Consider the following 19,586-nt stretch of genomic DNA (forward strand, 5'->3'; position numbering starts at 1 on the left):
TTGGCTCTGCCTTCCAAGTATATCTAGCACCCATCCACCACTCGCTAAGTCCACTGTGGCCATGCTGGACCAAGCCGCCACCACCTCTCACTGGGCCACTGCAACAGCCTCCTAGCAGAGCTCGGGAACTCACCCCGCCTCACCCCGGCTCACTGGCAAACCAGAGTGATCTGTCAAAACTGTAATACAAATCATGTCACTCTTCTGCTCAGAACAGCTCCCCAGGTCTCACAGTATAAAAGCCAAAGTCCTTTTAATGATGTGTCCTGCGCACTGGCCTCCTTGGTATTTCTGGAACATACCAGGCAAGTTCCTGCCTCAGGGCCTTTGCACGGACTGCCTGAAACTCTCCTCCCCAAGGTGTCCACAGGGGCAACTCCCTCCCCTCCCTCAAACCTTTGCTCAAAGTTTAACTTCCCAACACAGTTCAATCTGACCACTCTGTTTAAAGTTACTACCTTCTCCCACGCCCCCTTGGCCCTCCTATACCATTTCGTTTTCCATAGCTCTCATTGCATTCTACTGACCTATGTAAATCGCTTCTTTATTGTGTCTATTGTCTGTCTTCTGCCACCTCCCACCCCCACTGGTACACAAGCTCCACAAGGACTGGAATTTTGGGGTCCTTCACTGGTATATCCCACATGCCTAGAACAGTGCAAGGCACGTAGGCATGCAAAAAAAAAAAATATATGAGCAAATGAATAATGTTTAAATAAAACTAGAGACCCAGTCACTATTACAAGAGTCATATATGGTAGTGTTTCCCCCACCTGGTTCAACTGCGTGGTCTTACTTCTCAGTCCTCTCCTCAGTCGGAGCGTTAACGAACACGGAGGAAGAATGAGTGTGTTCCAGGATCACCTCCCGGTGGGGCCTTCAGCAAGGGCATCTTTGCTTCTCTGCGGGCTCATTTTGACGCTGAGGTTAAGGGTTTTCTGCCCAGTTCAGCCGTAGAAACGTTGCCCCACCACACGTTGACCACAGGCATCAGCAGTTTCGCTGAACTCAGCAGAAAATGGACCGTCTGGGGGCTTTCAGCATGGCAGGGCCCTTTTCTTTTCCTAGGGGCTTAGCCTGCAACTTGAAATCTCACTTCCCAGCGCCTGCATCCCCTCTGTGGTGCTGCCGCAGGGACGCTTAGGCAGCCACGTGGAGGCTGCTACCCCTGACCTTTGACAGAATTTCCAAACACAACACATTAACTTTGAATTGTTTAATCTGGAGCTATGACATTAGCCCCAGAAGCTATAAATATATGACAAGGTATTTTGTTTTCAAAATGTACTTTTGTAAATCAACATTTACTTTTACAAAATTTACTTTTGTAAATCAATCTTTTTGTTGTTGTTGTTGTTAATTAGATAGAATTAGATTTGGGGTCGGGGGCAGCAAGGAAAGTGTCTGAACCTTAGATAACATGTTGAAAGGTTAATTATTAATGGGCAGCCTTCCCTAACAAAGTATCAATAGGCATTCTGGTCTCTTTAGCTTCAGAAATTAGCAAGAAGACCTCGGACCCCAGGGGAAACAGGAGAAATGGACAGTGCCCTGTGTGTCCCCATTTTCTTGGTTTTGTGCATCTTTATCCAATCAAGTGCCCGTGGACAAAGCCTGGGACCAGGTAAGAACCTGTCTTTTCTCCAGAGACGGGCATGGATTTTTCTTTTTAAAATGTTGTATCACAAAGAATCCAAGGGTTTCTGACTGTGTGGGACAGAGCGTGCTTCAGAGCATACCAGGTGGTTCTATTAGTGGCATCACAGGTTCACAGGGACACACAGCAGTTTGTAAACAGGACTGAAATTTTAGAAACTCATCCTGGGAGTAGAAGTCTCCTAAGAGAGCCTGCAGCTGGCAGTGAAGTCTCTCTTATATCTGATATGGAAACAGTCATAGTAAGACTTCTTCAATGGAGAACGGTCTGAAAGAGTTTCAGATCTTTCTGAGAGTTGGTTTGGCGTCTCATTTGCAGTTGGGGAGTGCGGCTTGCAATGAAATGCTCTGTCTTGTTGGGGTTGTCTAATTGCCTGGCTCTCTCGGAGGAGAGAGAAATTTATGAGAGTTCTATGATCAGTCAGGTCTAAAGTAGAAACATCATTGCACGTTTTCTGAACGTTATTTTCCTGCCAAAGTTTTAGTTTGAGACTGAAGAACCCCACAGCAGTCAGCCTGTTTTGTTTGTAAATTTGCAGACTAGATTGATGGCCAATGGCAGATCCAAATGCTGGGTCAGGTAGTGGTGCCCAGGTTCCTGGCTAAACAGTGCCTTCGACCAATGAATAACGGATACGAAGTTAACCGAACAATTTGGCCAAGCTAGACCAGCGTTTGGGACTTTGCTTTTGTGCCTTTGCTTTTGTGCTGGTTACTGGTCAGGAGCTAGTAACACTAAAATAGAGACTTAAATTTTTCTTTTGTCAAAGTCGATGCTTGGAGGGACGGCCAAAACTTTGAGAATCAGGAATTTACTAACAGGAATGTACCTAAAAATTCCAGAAATGTTTTTTCCCCCTTAAGAAAAAAGGCTATTCCTTTATATTTGATTATTAATTTATATCCTAGGTCAGTTAATAACTTATTAGTAATATTAATTATTACCATCCACTGAACATTTTATGTGCCAATCACTATACTAATTATTTTTCATACATCATCTTGTTTATAAAGCCATGTCCAAAAAGGGCCCTTATATAATAATTTAGAGCCATGTAGGCAAAATTTCTAAAGATCTTTATTCCCTGGGTTCACAGTGATTTTGGTAAAGGGCCTTTGCTGCCCTTTGGCCTAGAATATATTATTTTGTCTTTGGGGGGACTTTTGGCAATGTATTCTGGAGACATTTTTGGTTGTCACAACCAGGGAGAAAGTGCTTCCCTTCTGGCATCTGGTGGTTAGAGGCCAGGGATGCTGCTAAGTTTCCTAGAATGCAGAGGACAATGCCCACACCAGTGAGTTATCTGGCCCAAAATATCAATAGCACAGAGGCTGGGAAACCATAGTGGATGCCAACTTTCAACTGTCACTAGTGAAGGACTAGGAAGAACTCCCTCCAGGACCCTTCCTCCTTAACCTCACTCCTCCCAGCCTACATCTTTTGAGTATTTATTATTAATGACATTCTACTAATGGAGTCACTAATGTACTGTGCAGCCAGGGTGTGCCAGGCACTCTGTGAACATTTGATCTCCTCACCATATGGTCAAGTAAGCCAGCAGTTAAGTGACTTGCTGGAGGTCTCAAGGCCGATCAGCGCAGAGCAGGGAGAGGTACCTGGAGCCTCCATCTGTCACTGAGGCCACAGCCCTCTCTACTGTGCCCACACCCAGTGATGTGACAACCAAAGGTCCCTGGAAAACCATTTTGCCCAGTTCCTATCACAGGCAGGCAGACTCAGACAGTTGTTCCTGACCTTCAGCACTAAGGGGACAGGATACAGTGAGCCTCTTGAAGCCCCCATGACATGGAGCTACCATCACCCTTACTCCCAGCCTGCACTGCCTGAGGCCCAGGTCCCCCGAGGGGTGTTGCCTTCAGAGCCAGCTCCGCTCCAAATGGTGGCTGCCGCTCCTAGACCGTGGCAGGCCCCACCTTTCAGGTATGGGCCCCGCTTCCTACTGTGCCCTCTGCTCCCTTCCATCCCAGCCACAGCTGCCAACTCCCGGGAGCAGCTGAAGCCCATCCATTCAGTCCCTCATCAATGTAATAAGCGTACACGGGCATCTGGCACATACAAGGCAATGCGACTCAAACATTCTGGTCTCCAGACACCTCTCCTCTCTTAAAAATTATTGAGGGCCCCAAAGAGCTTTTTTGTGTGCCAGATACAGCTGTCAATATTTACCATATTCGAAATCAAAACTGAGAAATCTTAAGAATATTTGTTAGTGCTTTTAAAAATAATAATAATAAACCCGTTGCATGTTAACAAATGTAACATAATTTTATGGAAAATAGCTTATATTTTCCAAATAATAATTTTAAAGTGAGGCAGAAGAGTGACATTGTTTTACAAAGAAATTTTGCACATCTCTTTAATGTCTGGCTTAGCAGAAGACAGCTGGATTCTCTTATCTGTTTCTGTGTTTAATCTGTTGTGATACGTTGCTTTGTTTGAAGTACATGAAGAAAATCTGGTCTCCCGTATAAGAAAAGGCAGGACATCCCCAGCAATTCCCTTGGAGCCCCCAGCTGCAGGCTGAGAACCACTGCGTGTGCGATAAGCACTGCACAACAGCGGGCTGCACCACCTGTCCCTGCCCTGCAGGAACTTACTGTCACATCAGGGATGGACCAGGGGTAGGGAGGTGACACCTGGCTGCCCTGGAAGCCAGCAGTAAGAGAACCATTGTCAGTAGGTAATTTAAATACAATGATAGAACCAAAAGTTGGTCTTCCTTTCATTATCACAATTCTGTCAATGATAAAAACAAAGTTCCCCCAGAAAAAAAAAAAAATGGTCTTTTGGTGTTAGTTGTAAACGCCATCTTTGGTTACTGTTGACTTTCATGTAATATATATGTGAACGTCAAATTGTCATAGTTTTGTTACTTACCCCCTTGATAAATATTATGTTCATTATGTTCTACATCGACATTAATTTCTAGAACTCCCAGTTAGGCACTTGGCCCTGACACTCACAGGCTCAGTGACGTGTGCTTGTTGCAAAAGTGAGTATCAGTGGTTCAGAATCCTTCCACATCTCACCTCCCCAAAGCCCATGGTACCTGCTGCCTGTTCCTGCCTTTAGACAATAGATTCCAAGCAAAAAGTGATAATGGTGAGGTGGGGCAAGGAAAAAATAAGAAATAAAAAGAAATAAATTTTAAAAAGTGATAATGTAGTCATTGTAGACAAAAAAAAAAAAACAGAACTTGAATTACTTCAATTCTGTCATCCTGTATGACTCCCATAGAGTTGTTATTTCTGTTTAAAATTTAAAGTAATAATAACAGATTTCGAACTGTGAGGTGCAACATTTTGTTTGGTAAATAAAAATTTGGGTTCATACAGAAAATATTTTTATTGCATTTCGGTATCTTAAAGTTGCAAACTCCAACAAACTGGAAAGAACTCCAGTGCTCAACAATAAACTGTCAGAGATGTGCAGTCCAGCTATTGCTAAGTCCCTCATTAAACAAGCATTATTTTGAATACCTACTATTAAAAGCTCCAGAAACTTTTAAGGGTCATAATGATGAGGTTCAGAAATAAAAGGCTTATTGCTGTCCCTTAGGCACACATAGTTAGTTTAGCACGAGGGACCTTAACCTAGCTCTGAGGTGGGTTTCAGAGAGTCCCTAAGCCTCCTGAGATGGTGCCCAAGGCTGTGTGTATGTGCATTTTGAGCAGGGGACAGAGGTCATAACTTTTGGCAAATTACCAAAGGGATCTGTGACTTCCAAAAAAGTTCAATAACAACTGGTCTTGGAGCTTTTATTTTATTTTATGTTTATTCTTATTTCAGCATATTGTGGCAGTACAAAAGTTTAGGTTACGTATATTGCCCTTGTCCCCCCACGCCCCTGAGTCAGAGCTTCAAACGTGTCCATCCCCTAGACAGTGCGCATCGCACTCATTATGTATGGATACACCCATCCCCTCCCGCACCCACATCTGCCCGACACCCGCTCAATGTTATTCCTAAATGTGCTCTTCGGTGATGATCAGTGAAACCAATTTGATGGTGAGTACATGTGGCGCTTATTTTTCCATTCTTGGGATACTTCACTTAGTAGAATGGGTTTCAACTCTTTTGGAGCTTTTAAAAATAAGAATACGGAGACTTTATATGCAATAAGGTAGGGGGAAAAAAACAGGACTAAATCACCTGCTTTTGAAAAGTAGTTGAATGTGTAAGAAAAATAAAATCAAATGCCCAGCTCAGCTGCATTAGATCGGTCCTGGATTTGTCATCCCAAGAGGGCCACTGGGAAAGAGATCTTCCACGTCCCTTCAGACCTGCCACCTCCACCCACCCTCACAGGCTCGGAATGACTGCCTCAGCACGGCCTGCAGACGCCGACAGGCCTCCGAAACTGCAGGGACTCTCACTGGTGACTGACGTTTGAGGTGGCATGCAGAGACCACACTCTTTCACCGGAGAGCGAGTGTACACAGACCTGCAATCAGCGGAGGGCCAGCCCCCAGCACGCTAGGGGAAATCCCCCCTTCCCGCTGCAAGAGCCCCTCCCGTCCCGCGGTGGGGGATGGGGTTCAGCCCTGGAGAGGAGAGGTCCCCCCTGAGTGCTCCACCCCCACCCCGCTCCCCTTTCACAGGGCCCCGGCCCTGAACCCACATCCTTCCATTCTCAGCATGGTAAATAGTGCATTTTACAGAAACGGCAGGGCTGACGGCGGAAGGCATGAGGCCTGCAGGCTGACCTGAAATCATGGGTCAGCCAGTGAGGGCCCGGCCAAAAGCCACCCAGGATTGTGCCTTGTCCCTGCCCTACTTTCTCACCAGCGGCCACAGCGCTGTGAGGGCACACAGCAGGGAGCCAGCAGGAGAGAGAGGCTGGTCACAAGGCAGGATTGAGAGGTCCCGATGACATCATCCAAGGGGACATGACGGCCTGACCTCAGCCTGGGTGTCCCCGACAGCCATGGGGTCCCGGCAGAGCAGAGGGCGCAGCGTGACACTCACGGCCAGGAAGGTGGCTGCGCGCTGGGCCCAAGGAGGATGCCCACCTTGTCGTGGGGCCCTCCCGGCCCGGAGCTGGGGTCCAGCCCACCGGGGCAAAGGGCTGGCCAGCTCCAGCCCCCGGCCAGCCAGGCTGGACTGCGGCCCCACTGTGCGACTCCGAGCGAGGGGCGGAGCCTCGCCATCCTGCAGGGACCGGGAGCCGCGGTTAGGGGGGCAACTGGGACCCAGACACCCAGCTTGGGGCGGGGGACCAGCTCCGGGCAGGCACCTGAGGATGGGGGCGCCAGCGGGGCTTCTCCAGGGAGGGTGCAGTTCCTAGACGTGGCCACAAGGTAGCGCAGTGACATCTCGGCTGCTTCGGGGTTCCAGGAGAGGGTTTCAAGCTTGGGAGAGTCGTTTCTGGATGACTCTGGAAAACTCAGGGCCGTTGGCTAACCTCCCTGTGCTCTCTGTTTATGACTCTATTTCCAGAAACACTCATAGTTTCGATTCTTCCCCGGTAGGGCTTGGCTGGGTGCTTGGGGGTCGTGGGGGGCACGGGGAGAAGTGAAGAGGGTCGCACGCATGGGGCCTTGTCCGTCCACAGCATTTTTACCTCCATATGTACAAGTTCACATTCCCAGCCCTCAAAAATAGCTCTTATGAAGATATACAGGTGGTGACACTTAATAATATTTATATTCTGACATTGAGAAAAAAGCAGTATACCTAATTGTGTGTCCTGTGATTGCAACTATCTGAAAATAGGTGTGTTTTTATTTAAATACTGGAAGAAAATGTACAGAAATATTTATACTTTAGTTGAGCTTACATCTAAATTTTTGTCTCTTCCAAACTTTATGTAATGTTAAAGTATTGCATTGGGTACATTTACATCAATGATTTAAATAATTAAAAAATAAATTTGCTGCAAAATGATAAAATGAAGGAGTTTGCCTAGATCAGTGGTTCTGGAACTTCAGTGGTTCCGTGCATCACCTAGAGGGTTTGTTGAAATGAGATTTCTGGGCCCTGCCTACAGTGTTTCTGATTCAGTGGGCCTGGCGTGAACCTGGAAATTTGCATTTCTAACCAGTTCCCAAGTGATGCTGCTGCTCTGGGACCACAGAGAACCACTAAAAAAACAAAATAGTTAATGAAAGAACCAAGACTTGAACATATTGCAACATCTATTGCTTCTGAATATTGACCTCTCTCCCAGTAGCTACAACCCCAATAATATAAAAAAAAACCAAGATAGTCATGAAAATTTATTCCTCCAAAATAAAATATTGGCATGCCAAAAAAAAAAAGCAGTTCTTAAAATGAAGAAAAATTCCCAAGCTGAGCCTTACTTGTAATTGGTAGAAAAATAATCATTGCAATAACTAATTAACCATCCACATCGAGCCACTCCTCGCCAGGCCTGAAAATATGATGAAGAAAATTCTTTTCCCATGAGCCGGGCATGACCAATGCTGGGCAGAGCCTGTGGGTTCTCAGTTGACTAGGAGTGGCCTTTCTATGACTGCAAAAAAGTTTCCAGTGACAAATGTTCCAGCTTCTTTGTCCCAAGAGAAACCAAAGTGGTGGAAAAAAACATATTGCTTTATAGTGAAACATAACAAGATCAACAGCAGCAAATGACAGCATTTATTAACTACCTGCTGTGTACCAGGCCCCCTGATCATTATGAAAATGTATCCCTGAGGGTACGAAAATGAAAAAGCATCCTTCCATTCACCAAGGAGCTTCCCACCTGACAGCGTCTCCAGCCCCCTGCTCTGGGTGTGTGTGGGGGGGGGGATTGGAGACTGGGAAAGAGGCATAATTCCAACACAATGTGATATGTGTGTAAATAACACTATGTACAAAACATTACAAGAGCCCCAAGGCAGGGGTGGTTAGCTGAGAAGCCTTTATCTTGAAAAGAGATAGAAGGAGAAAAAGCATGAACCAGTCTTGACTTGGAGCCTTGAAAAAGGATAGAGAAAGTGGGAATCCATGACACTTTGATACGCCCCGAGTAGGACACACGGAAAGAAGTAGCCAGAAGTGAGGGCCTCCAGGGCCAGCCTCAGGAGTTTGGCCCTCCCCCTGGAGACAGTACCTGCCACAGTTGAAGTTGGTATTTGCAAAGAGGGTGGGGATGCAGGCTGGGTAGATGGCCTTATCTCTCAGCCTGGCCGAAACCCCAGGCACTCCCTGCTGGAGAGCAATGTTATCAACTGGGAAAGGCAGGGGTGGGGCTCGGCAGTCACTGGCCCTGTACCCACAAACACTCAGCTCTTCCTCCCAGGCAGGCATGAGTTCGGGCACGTTTCTCTGAAGTTCTCATGTCAATTGCTCTACTTAATACCAAATCATAGGAGGGATTCACACCAAGAAACTGAAGCAGCAACACATCATAGAAGCTTAATAGGAATTGTCCATCTTAAAAACACCTTATTCTTTACACAAACCTAACTAGTATAGAAAAAAAAAGAACACCTTATTCAAAGTCTGAAAATAGAACCATTTGGAAATTCCATATCATGCCAGCTTCTAACCTGTAGCAATGTCAACTTTGAAAATTCATTCCCACCTGTGTTATATCACTTGATTCTCACAATGACCTGGTGAAGAATACTGGACAGGTATTATTGCCATTTGACAAATGTAAAATTTACCAATAAAAGAAAAACATCTGACATCAAATGCAAGTTAGCTTTACTTGGCTTACTTCAGCAAGGGTGCACTCAAGAGAAACCCTGGGGTACCCCAGTAAGAGGAGTTGAGATGGGCTTCTAGAAGACCTGGGCTTGTGCTTGGTGAGTCCGAAGAAGGGCTGGAAAGCAGGGGGAATTCTGGATTGGATTCCATCAAAAGGGAAGGCAACTTAATGACTGGATTTCGAACAATGGATTGGATAATGAACAATGATCTAGCTAATGGGCAGATGAAAGCAGGGCTGAGCTGGCATCAATACAGGAGTACGAGTCATTCCAGTTAGTCAGAAGAGGGAAACGTTTAGTCATGTTTTTTGGTTTTAGAGTGGCCTTGTCTCTGCCTCGTTGCAAACACAGATGTGGAGGGCCCGAGGTGCACATGTTTATATTCTGTGGGCATTGCCTATGTTCAGCTGGGGACATCATGGTCTGGCTGCCAGCAGGGCTGGTTTTTTGTTGTTGTGTTGTGTTTTCATGTTCTCTCACACAAAGGAACTTGGGCGATGTCTTTGAGGTCTCTTAATACCTGTGCACTAGCTGCACAGCCCTGGGTGACAACCTTTACCTCATGGGTCTCTCGTCTCTCATGAGTGATAGGTGGGGTTCCTTCCACGCTGACACTCTGGGTATCCACAGGGCTAATGTGTGTGGTCATCACAGTGCCAGGAGATCCACCATGGTTAACTTCCCTGGTATCAGCTATTTAAATGCTATCAGGAAAGAGAAATATGGTAGCAAAGTTCTACCCATTTTAAACATGAGACCTTGTACTCTAACTGAACTCTAGTTAACTGAATTGCCTTGAGTGATTTGAAGCTTCCCAGATAACAACTCCAAGCAATAAATGATCATTATACCATTTCTTTCCCAGTACTGTTTTATGTGGAGCCAGATATATGTACATCAGTTTTTGATCAAGTACTGACAATGAAAATATATATTTGATGCTTTTTGGAAGGAAACTCTTACATTGCTTTAATTAAGTAGAACAAAGATGTACGGAATCATAGCGACTATTTTTATTTTTTTTCAGAGTATTACAGGGGTATAAATGTTTTGGTTACATAAATTGCTTTTGTATAGTTTGAGCCAAGTTGTAAGTGTGCCCATCACCCAGATAGTGTGCATTGTACCCATTATGTGTGAATTCACTTCTCCCCCCCTCCCCCCACCTACTTGATTTCTGATGAGTGTTATTTCCATATGTGCACATAAGTGTTGTTCGATTAGTTCCAATTTAATGGTGAATACATGTGGTATTTGTTTTTCCATTCTTGTGACACTTCACTTAGAATAATGGTCTCCAGTTCCATCCAGATTAATACAAGAGATATTAGTTCACCATTTTTTTCATGGCTGAGTAGAACTCCATGATATACATATACCACATTTTATTAATCCACTCATATATTGATGGGCACTTGGGTTGTTGTTTCCACATCTTTGCAATTGTGAGTTGTGCTGCTATAAACATTTGAGTGCAGATGTCTTTTTTATAGAATGTCTTTTGTTCTTTTGGGTAGATGCTCAGTAATACAATTGCTGGATCAAATGGTAGTTCTACTTTTAGTGCTTTGAGGTATCTCCATGCTATTTCCATAGAGGCTGTGCTAGTTTGCCATCCCACCAACAGTGTATAAGTTCCTACCTCTCTTCATCCATGCCAGCATTTGTTGTTTTGGGATTTTTGATAAAGGCCATTCTCACTGGAGTTAGTTGATATCTCATTGTGGTTTTAATTTGCATTTCCCTGATGATTAGAGACATTGAGCATTTTTTCATGGTTGTTGGCCATTAGTCTATCTTCTCTTGAAAAGTTTGTTCATGTCTTTTGCCCACTTTTTAATGGGGTTGTTTTTTTCTTGCTAATTTGCTTGAATTCTTTGTAGATTATGGTTATCAAATATGCCAAATGGTTTGCCTATTTATTTCACTTAATCCATGTAACCATCCTGTGAGACAGGTATTACTATCCCCATTTTACAGTTGGCAAAACTGTGGCTCAGAGTGATAAACCAACTTGCCTTAGACCTCTCTAGCAAGTCAGAGAAATCTCCTCTCTGGTCAGCTTAAATGTGGACTTGCCTGAAGGGCAAAGGGATAGGAGAAGCCCCCCAAGGTCCCCGTGATTCTCACTGATGCATATTCCTAGTGATGGAGGCATGCCCCTCAGAGTCCACATGGGTACCATAGCCTTCAGAGATATCCCTTTTTGGGTGACAGTGCCAGGGGAGCTAGGGACATATTCAGAGCCTCTCTGGGCCTGGCCACTTCTAACTAGAGCTTTTTGCTCACCTTATACAACTATAAGTGACAGATGGGAGCAGCCTCAGTGGCCCAAGAGGAAAGCCACCCCTCAACAAAGTCCTGGTCCCCACACATCTCAGCCTCCTTCACAGCCCCTAGTTACCTAAAGTCAAGTTCAGAAACACAGATGTGAACACAAACCCAGGCAGCCCAAAGAGAGGAGCAGCCCTATGATGTCAAGACTGAAAATTCCAGGCCAATTTTAAGGTACCCAAGGATATTTCAAAAGGGCTAAAGCTTTTTTCTTCACCCAAGAATCCTCTAGGTTTAAGGTTGTTTTGATAAACCAAGCTGTGCCCTCCACAGCTGCTCTGAGGCTTGGTGGCATCAGGACAATACCTGAGAAATCTCCTTCCTGCCCATGACACAAGTCTTAGAATCATTCCTTGGTGCTACTGTTCATGCCCTGGCCACCGCCTTCATGCCCCCCAGAGGGGCTCCCCTTTCTGAGATAAATGTTCGGGAAGGGTGGTGTCAAATCAGGAAGAACTGCAAGGAGGGGCTGACGATGGGAAGGTGGGGACCAGCCCATCCACTCGTACCTGGGAGGTAACCAGGTGACCAATGTACGTCGGGAAGTCCACACTCAGAGGACAGTGTGTTGATTTATGAGCCACACAGCAGCTCTGCGCCAGGCCTCGTGCTGGGACTCCAGCGTGTTCGTTCAGCATTCGCTCACTGCATCAGCTGCCAGGACTGCTGTGACAAAGGACCTCAGGCCCGGTGCTTTAAACAACAGAAATTTATTTTCTCACAGTCTGGAAGCTAGGAGTCTGAGATCAAGGTGCCAGCAGGATTAGTTTCTTCTGCAGCCTCTGTCCTTGGCTTTTGGATGGCTGCCTTCTCTTCTCCGTCTTCACCCGCTCCTCCCTCTGGGTGTGTCTGGGTCCTAATCGTCTCTTCTTATGAGGACACTGGTCATATTGGATGAGGGCCCATCCCGGTGACCACATTTAACCTGAACCATCTCTTTAAAGACCCTGTCTCCAAAAACAGTCACATTCTGGGGTACTGAGGGTTGGAACTTCAATACGTGAATTTGAGGGGAACACGATTCAGCCCGTAACACCTAGCAAACGCTTTTCAAGGCCCTGCTCTGACTTGGGTCCTGGGCCGGGCACTGGGGATACTGTAGACATTGCAAACCTATCTTTGTTCTATTCGAGCTTCAGCAACTCCCCGGGGGGCTTCAGAGTTTGAAAAGATGCTTAGAAAATACACATGAGATTGGAAAGTGAGTAGCAGGTCCCCACCAGGCCAGCTGGCAGCGAGCGATGGGGAGGGGAGGGGAAGAGGGTGGGGGAGGGAGGGCAGGGGGACAGAGGGCGGGGGAGGGGCACCTGCCCCTTTCAACAGAGTGATTAAGATTTTCTGGCAGCACGAGCACCAACTGGCAGGAGACCCAGAAGGAGCCGTTTATCTGGCTCGTGTGCGAGTAAGTGATAAAACTCCCCCTCTGGCAGGAGCCCTAAGGAACAATCATCTCTGCATGGCCCCGTCAGTGTGAGCCCCAAACCTGCTCCCTCGGCTTTCAGAGGTGTTTTCTGCACACAGGCTGGCTTCAGCCGGGCCTCGGCCAAGGAGAAAGGGCCAAGGCCAGCTGCCACCTTCTCAAGGTGTGCCTGCCTCCCTCCCTTGACGCCCCACCCACCCACCGCCAGGCCCAGAAGGAAGGGTGGCATGGTGGCCTGTGCCCAAGGACAGAGCAGGGACTGGGGAGACAGACTTCTGGGCTGTGGGCTCCTAGCATGGGCAGGGACTCTCGGGTCATCAGAAATAAACCATGGGCTCTCGAGAGAGACTCTGGGGGAAAAAAGAAAACTGAGTGTGGAGTCTGAAGACCTGGGTGTGAGTCCCAGCTATGTCACTCACCAGCAGATGGCCTTGGGCAGATCACTCAAGGTCTCCAGACCTCAGTGAGTCATTAATAATGAGACGATTACTAGAGACCCCACCGGGCTGTTCTGGGGATGGTATGAGATCATGTAAGTGGAAGCACTTTGCAATCAGTCATTGATGGTCATAAAACAGACATTCGTAAGCACCTACTTAGTAAGCAGTCCTGAAATACTCACTCGATTCCTGTACTACTCCCAATGCTTTCCCCTACTTTTTATTACAAAGTGTTCAAATGTAGAAAGAAGTTTAAAGGATGACACAATGAATCTCTGTATTTCCTCCAGATAGATTCAACAGGTGTTTACATGTACCTCTCCATATATACGTGCATATTTACCTGTGTGTGGGACTTGTAGAACCATCAGAGAAGAGAGCGACTGGGAGAGTGACACACATTCACATGTATCTCCTGTGAAAGTTGTGGACATCGTGACACTTCTGCTCTAAACATAAATACTCCAGCATTCATCTCTCAGTAAGGACTTTCTCCTATGTAGCCCCAGGACCATTGCCACACCTAAGAAAATTAAAAATAATTTTATGTCATCCCAATATCCAGTCCTTACTCAAATTTCCCAGCCATCCCAAGAATCTTATCTATATTGTTTCTAGACTGGGACCCAGTCAAGATCCTCCTGTCACCACTGCTTGTTGAGCCCGATGGCTCCCTCATGTCTCTGAGGCTGCAGGAGTCTGGGTCATTTGGTGCCAACACTTATAGTCACCCGTGCTGCCCACTGTACCGTGGCCCCTGTGTACCTGTCTCCTGTGACACTTGACTCCTTGCCCCCTGGCTGTCTGCCTGCACACCTCTCTCCCACTAGACTGTGAGCACCTCAGGGACAGAGTCTTGGTCACTGTCCTATCCCCAGGACCCACACCAGCCTGGCATGGAGGAGGCACTTGGCAAGTGACTTTTGAGTGTTTGAATCCTCATCAAAGGGCTAAGCAACACACATTTTTTAAAAGTAAGTGATTTCATCTAGCAAATCCCACGTTCCTGATAGAGAACATGGAATACATCCTAGAGGCACAGGAGACCCAGCCCAGGGCTCCCCCATCTCCCCATCTAGGAATATGGGGACTCTGAAGTCACCTGGCTCCTGGTTAGAGTCTGTGCTCTGAACCTTTGCTAGGGCTATTGAGTGACAGGGTCAGATGCTCTCCAAACCACAGTATCCCCTGGAAAACACACATGGGGTCCACGAGGAGTTGGCTCTGTTCCCCCTGTGAATCTCACAGAAGTGATTCTAAGTCCTCTGGGTTTCCATGGAACTGGGAAACCACTTCCAGACCAGTGAGAGTGGGAAGAGGGGATACGTATCATGTTTGCGTAGTTTTCGTGCATATAAATTCACTGCAGTGCTCACGGCCTTAATGGAAGCTTTAAGCTCCTCCCAGCCGAGATGGTGCTTTCCAATGCAGAGCTTCTAACCCCAACATGCATGTGAATCAGCTGCGGAGCTGGACAAAGTGAATGTGGTTTTTTCCAGCAGATTGGGGATGGCCTCCAAGATCCTGCATTTCTAACAAGTGTCCAGGTGACACTAATGCCACTGGTCCCCAAACCTACACTTTGAGAAGCAAAGTTCTAAAGGCAAGACACAAAATAGCTCCTCATTTACCCAGTGAATTAGTAACTAGCACCTACTGCTAGACATAAGGCAGTGTTCTAGCACCGAGGAACAAGGAAACGGGAAGAAATACAAAGGATAAGACACAGTCCCTTGACTCAACTCCAGCTGGGTATGCCTTATTACTGTGTCTGGCATTTTGCTTAAATTGGTTTAATTCTTACAACAACCTATAATCTGTAAAGCGTATATTGTTATTCTCATTTCTCATGTGAGGAAATTAGGGCTGATGCAGCCTCATTGTCATGTCCCAACTAGTAAAAGGATGCAACAAGGTCTGAACTGAGGTCTGTGTTGTCCGCAGGCCCGTCTGTCTCTCACACTCGAGCTTGACCCACTGCGCAGTCACAGCCTCTGACAGGGCAGCCCTGGGGAAGGGTGGGGCTGGCCACAGGCAGGAGGCTCCCAGTAACCAGGAGAAAGGGGCAGCAGGACCTAGAAGGTTGCCCAAGGCTGCCTTCCCCAGGGTCTTCTGGCTGTGCCCATATTTTCCCGACAAGGCTCATGCCCTTTGCAGCAAGTGCCAACATGAGGTCACGCTGCCAACATTAGCAAACTCCACGTCACCAGATGGCTATATGACTTTGGATAAATCACTCCCTCCACCTGGACTCAGGATTGAGAGCTCTTCAAGTCCCTTTGTCTCTTATAAAAGGTTTCTAAGCTCTCGCCCAATTTTCTGGTCCAGCCTGGAGAGAGACTGTATCACGTCCCCTCGGGGACTCCAGCCCCTCTGCTTAGCTCAGGACCTGGGGTTTCTGGGGCTCACCCCGCAGCCTTCCTCCTCTCCTTCCTGACCTCACACACATCTCCCAAGACAAACTCCGCAGCAGACCTGTGCTCGGGGCTGGGGCTGGGAAGGCAAGTAAGACGGGTTCCCTCCCTGGGAGGAGCCCTGCAAGAGATGCAGGTGCCCTGCAGCACCTTCCTCAGAACTCGCCCGGCCGGCTGGCCTAGGGGGCTGCCTCACCTGCCAGGCCTGGCCCAGAGCTTTCCCTGGAACACGCAGCTTAACCCCCCAGCGACCCTCTGAGGACATCACTAATGTGGTCCCCATTTAAAAAATGAGAAAACAGTGCTGCTCATCAATGGGAAAGAAAATGGGAGAAAACAAATAAAAAAAATAAAAATAAAAATGAGAAAACAGGCTTAAAGAGGTCAGATGGCCTGCCCAGTGTCACACAGGATTAAATGAGATAGTGTATGCAAAGACGCCTAGCAGAGTGTCTGGCAAGTAGTAACTAAGTGGCACCTAAGTGCCTTTTCCAAATGGCAGAAGAGGGAATGGGAGCCAGTGATCTGCACTCTCAGACTCCACAAACCGACCAGTGGGAGAAAGGCCTCTTGTCCCTGCTGAGGACAAAGACCAGGCTTTGGACCAGCCACACACGCGGTGAGAAAACCTTCGAGAAGCAGCAGAAGGGACCTGGGCAGAGGGCCTGGCGGGCCCGAAAGCGCTGAGCACACAGAGGGGACCTGGCACTGGCAGAGCAGGGGTCCCCAGGGAGGGCAGCGATGGGTCACACTGGGGAGGCGGCCAGGCCCCCTGTCCTTCCTAGATGGCTGCTCAGAGCTGGTCCACGTGCACCCCAGGCTCAGCTGCCCCATGCTTCAGCTGTCACACGCCTCATCTGGGTAATGGAGTGCTATGAAGCATGTTGGAGGCCATCAATTAGCGCTTAACTCATGTTCATTGAGTTGTATTTCCAAGGATGCTCCTCTGAGATCCACAGCAGAGGTAAATCTCTTGCCTTCTCATTCGATGGCTTGGAATTAAAATGCCACCCAACATTCCCTCCCAAAGAAATTGAGATTTATGGGTCAGCGTCAATAGCAACACATGCTGGCCATTATTTGAAGGTCTCCTCACTCCTTGGGACTGATTGCTATTTACTTTGAAAGATAAATGTGGCGTTATCATCCATGCAGATTGCTGGGAGGAATGGGTTTTAAAATGTGTTTGTTTCTCCCCTTGGAGACTTTTTTATTCCATTTCATTCTGTCTTGTCTGGTGGTGTAAGCCCCTCCCTGCCCCCACCCATCAGGTATTCCAATGTCCTCGGAGGCTCCCGAACAAAGACCAGGAGAGCCAGCCTGTCCTCAGTCCAGGGTCACCAGGGTGACAATATGGAGAGACACTTAGACCTCGGAGGAGGAGTGCCAGTGAGGCCGTGGAGGGCTGCGTGAGGCATGAAGATGAGGGCACAGGCAGGGTGACTTCCCTGGCCCTGCTCACACAGCCCTGCCTCTGCACAAGGGCTCCTGCTCAAAGATGTGCTGTCGTGGGTCATCCACATGGGTGGAGCTGGCCTCGTGAGAACGGGGGACATCCCGGATGTTGTAACAGACTCTGCCATGTGTAGGGCAAAGGGAGTTTCAACTACTTCTGTAACACATAGGAGGCCCAACACAACTCGCAAGTAGTGTTCCTCCCAGAGGAAGCAGATGGGTGAAATAAATCAAATCAGCATTTTTATGGGCTTCCTAGGATGTTTAGAGGCCCATTTTCAAGGCTGTGTGTGTTAAATACATATTGCAGCAATGCTTTAGTCTATTCCACAGGGATTCTCAAATTGCAGTCCGGACCAGCAGTGTCAACATCACCTGGGAACTTGCTTGAAATGCAGATTCTCCACCCTGCCCCAGACCCACTGAATCAGAAACTCTGGGTTCCTGGGTTAAAACGCCCAGCAGTCTGCATTGTAACAAGCCCACAGGGTGATTCTGATACATGCACTAAAGTTTGAGAACCACTGATCTACACATGTGTTTGATCTAATTCACCAAGTTCAAAGGGACCACCTACTACAAAAACTTAAGGCTTGTTCCAGGTTTATTGAGCCATCTGAATTTAGAGGGGTATAAACAGGAAACGGTTTTAGATTTCCCCCATCCCTGCCTTCAGTCGTGTACTACCCAGTCAGATGTTTCCATCCCTTATTAGCATCCTGAGCAGGTTTCTTTAACTTTTGGTCAGTTCCATTATTAAAAGTCTTTTTATTTTATTTTATCCTAGAACTGCAATCTCACATTGGAGTCTGACATCTTGCCTTCTTGTTCACGAACTAGGCTCAGGGAGGGGTGGGATTTGGAGGGAGGAGGTACAGGATAGCTCTACTCCCTCACTCCTCTTCCCACTTGGGCACCATGGGGTGGGGTGGGAGAGCAGGGTGAGGCCTGCTTCTGGGATTGCCACCCCGCCTTTTTAGGGCCTAAACCCTCAGGTTGGGAGCTGGTCATGAGGGTGCAAGTGGGGGACACAGAGCTCCTCACTCCTTGTGGATTGTCTGGTCTCACTGTGGTCCACTCTGGTCCCATCTGCTTCTGGTGGCTTTGGCCTGTGAAGATGGTGTACATGGTTTTCTGAGGGCCCTGTCCGTGTGACCCCAGCCCGTTTGTCACTGAGAAGGACAGCTGGGGCATCTCCAGGGGTCCGTGCCCCTCCCACTCTGTCCTCTCTTACAGAGCCTCAGAAACTAGTTGGGGGGTCTTCTTCCCCACCCTCTGAGGGCCAGACTGAGGTGGGGGATCCCAGGCCCTCAGGCACACACCCCACAGTACCCTCTCCCCCTCAACTGAGCCTCCTGTCTCCGGGTGCCTGAAGCAGGCACAGCCGCCACATTCACACAGAGCCCCGAACTCCTATGGATGCAGATCAAACTCTCCCCAAAACTCCGTCACCGTGTCCCCAGCACCAGGTGGGACCAAGAGTTGCGACATCTCAGCAAGCGTCCAGCCTGGAACCATAGGCCCCTCCCCCTGCATTCGTGATAAGTGATTCTGACGGATTCCCCTAACTTGACCTCAAGAGGAGACAACAATGGGAGGGACAGAACTCAATTGTTCTCCCCGTAATTCCTACTCTCCCTTCTCCCACCTGTCTATGTACATGGGCAGGGGAGTGCGGTGATGGCAACAGGGCCTGCTTCCCTGGGAGCCCTGGAGTTGGGGCAACTTGGCCCTAATTGCTGGCCACTCTTATTAGAGAATGTGGATTCCTTAGAACCTGGTGTTTTCAGCGAAGTTTCTGGAACCAGTCGGTCCTATTCATCGCCCTCTCACACTTGCTGTTTGCAACATGTTTCACATACGTTATCTCAGTTGACCCCTCAGTGATCCTGTGAGGCATTTAACCCACAAGGAAATAGATAGGCTCGGAGAGATTAAGTGACAAGCCCAAGGTCACACGGCCTACTGGTAATAGTGGGATGGGAACCCAGCCCGGTGACTCCTGAGCACCTGTCCTCTCCCTGCTGTTTCTGTGCAGATGCCTTAGCCGCTCTTGTCTTCCAGCTCTATCTAGGTGAGCTTGAAGAAAGCAGCCAGAGAAATAGCTTGTTTCCAAGGCCACCGAGCAGCTGACAGGGGAGGGTTCAGGATGTGGGAATTCCGTAGCGAATACACCACATGGTT

At 47.8% G+C, this 19,586-nt stretch overlaps 1 protein-coding gene across 1 annotated transcript in view; it reads left to right on the plus strand.

Annotated features, from left to right (window-relative positions):
• The window catches only part of LIPC (lipase C, hepatic type), a 152,263-nt gene that overhangs the window by 17,235 nt on the left and 115,442 nt on the right, over positions 1-19,586 (plus strand). The window contains exon 2 of the mRNA XM_045530158.1: positions 1,492-1,624. Within this exon, the coding sequence (XP_045386114.1) occupies positions 1,540-1,624 (85 nt within the window). The 5' untranslated portion in view covers positions 1,492-1,539. The remainder of the gene's footprint in view (positions 1-1,491; positions 1,625-19,586) is intronic.

Source organism: Lemur catta, chromosome 1 (assembly GCF_020740605.2).
Source record: "Lemur catta isolate mLemCat1 chromosome 1, mLemCat1.pri, whole genome shotgun sequence".
In the NCBI taxonomy this organism is placed as follows: domain Eukaryota; kingdom Metazoa; phylum Chordata; class Mammalia; order Primates; family Lemuridae; genus Lemur; species Lemur catta.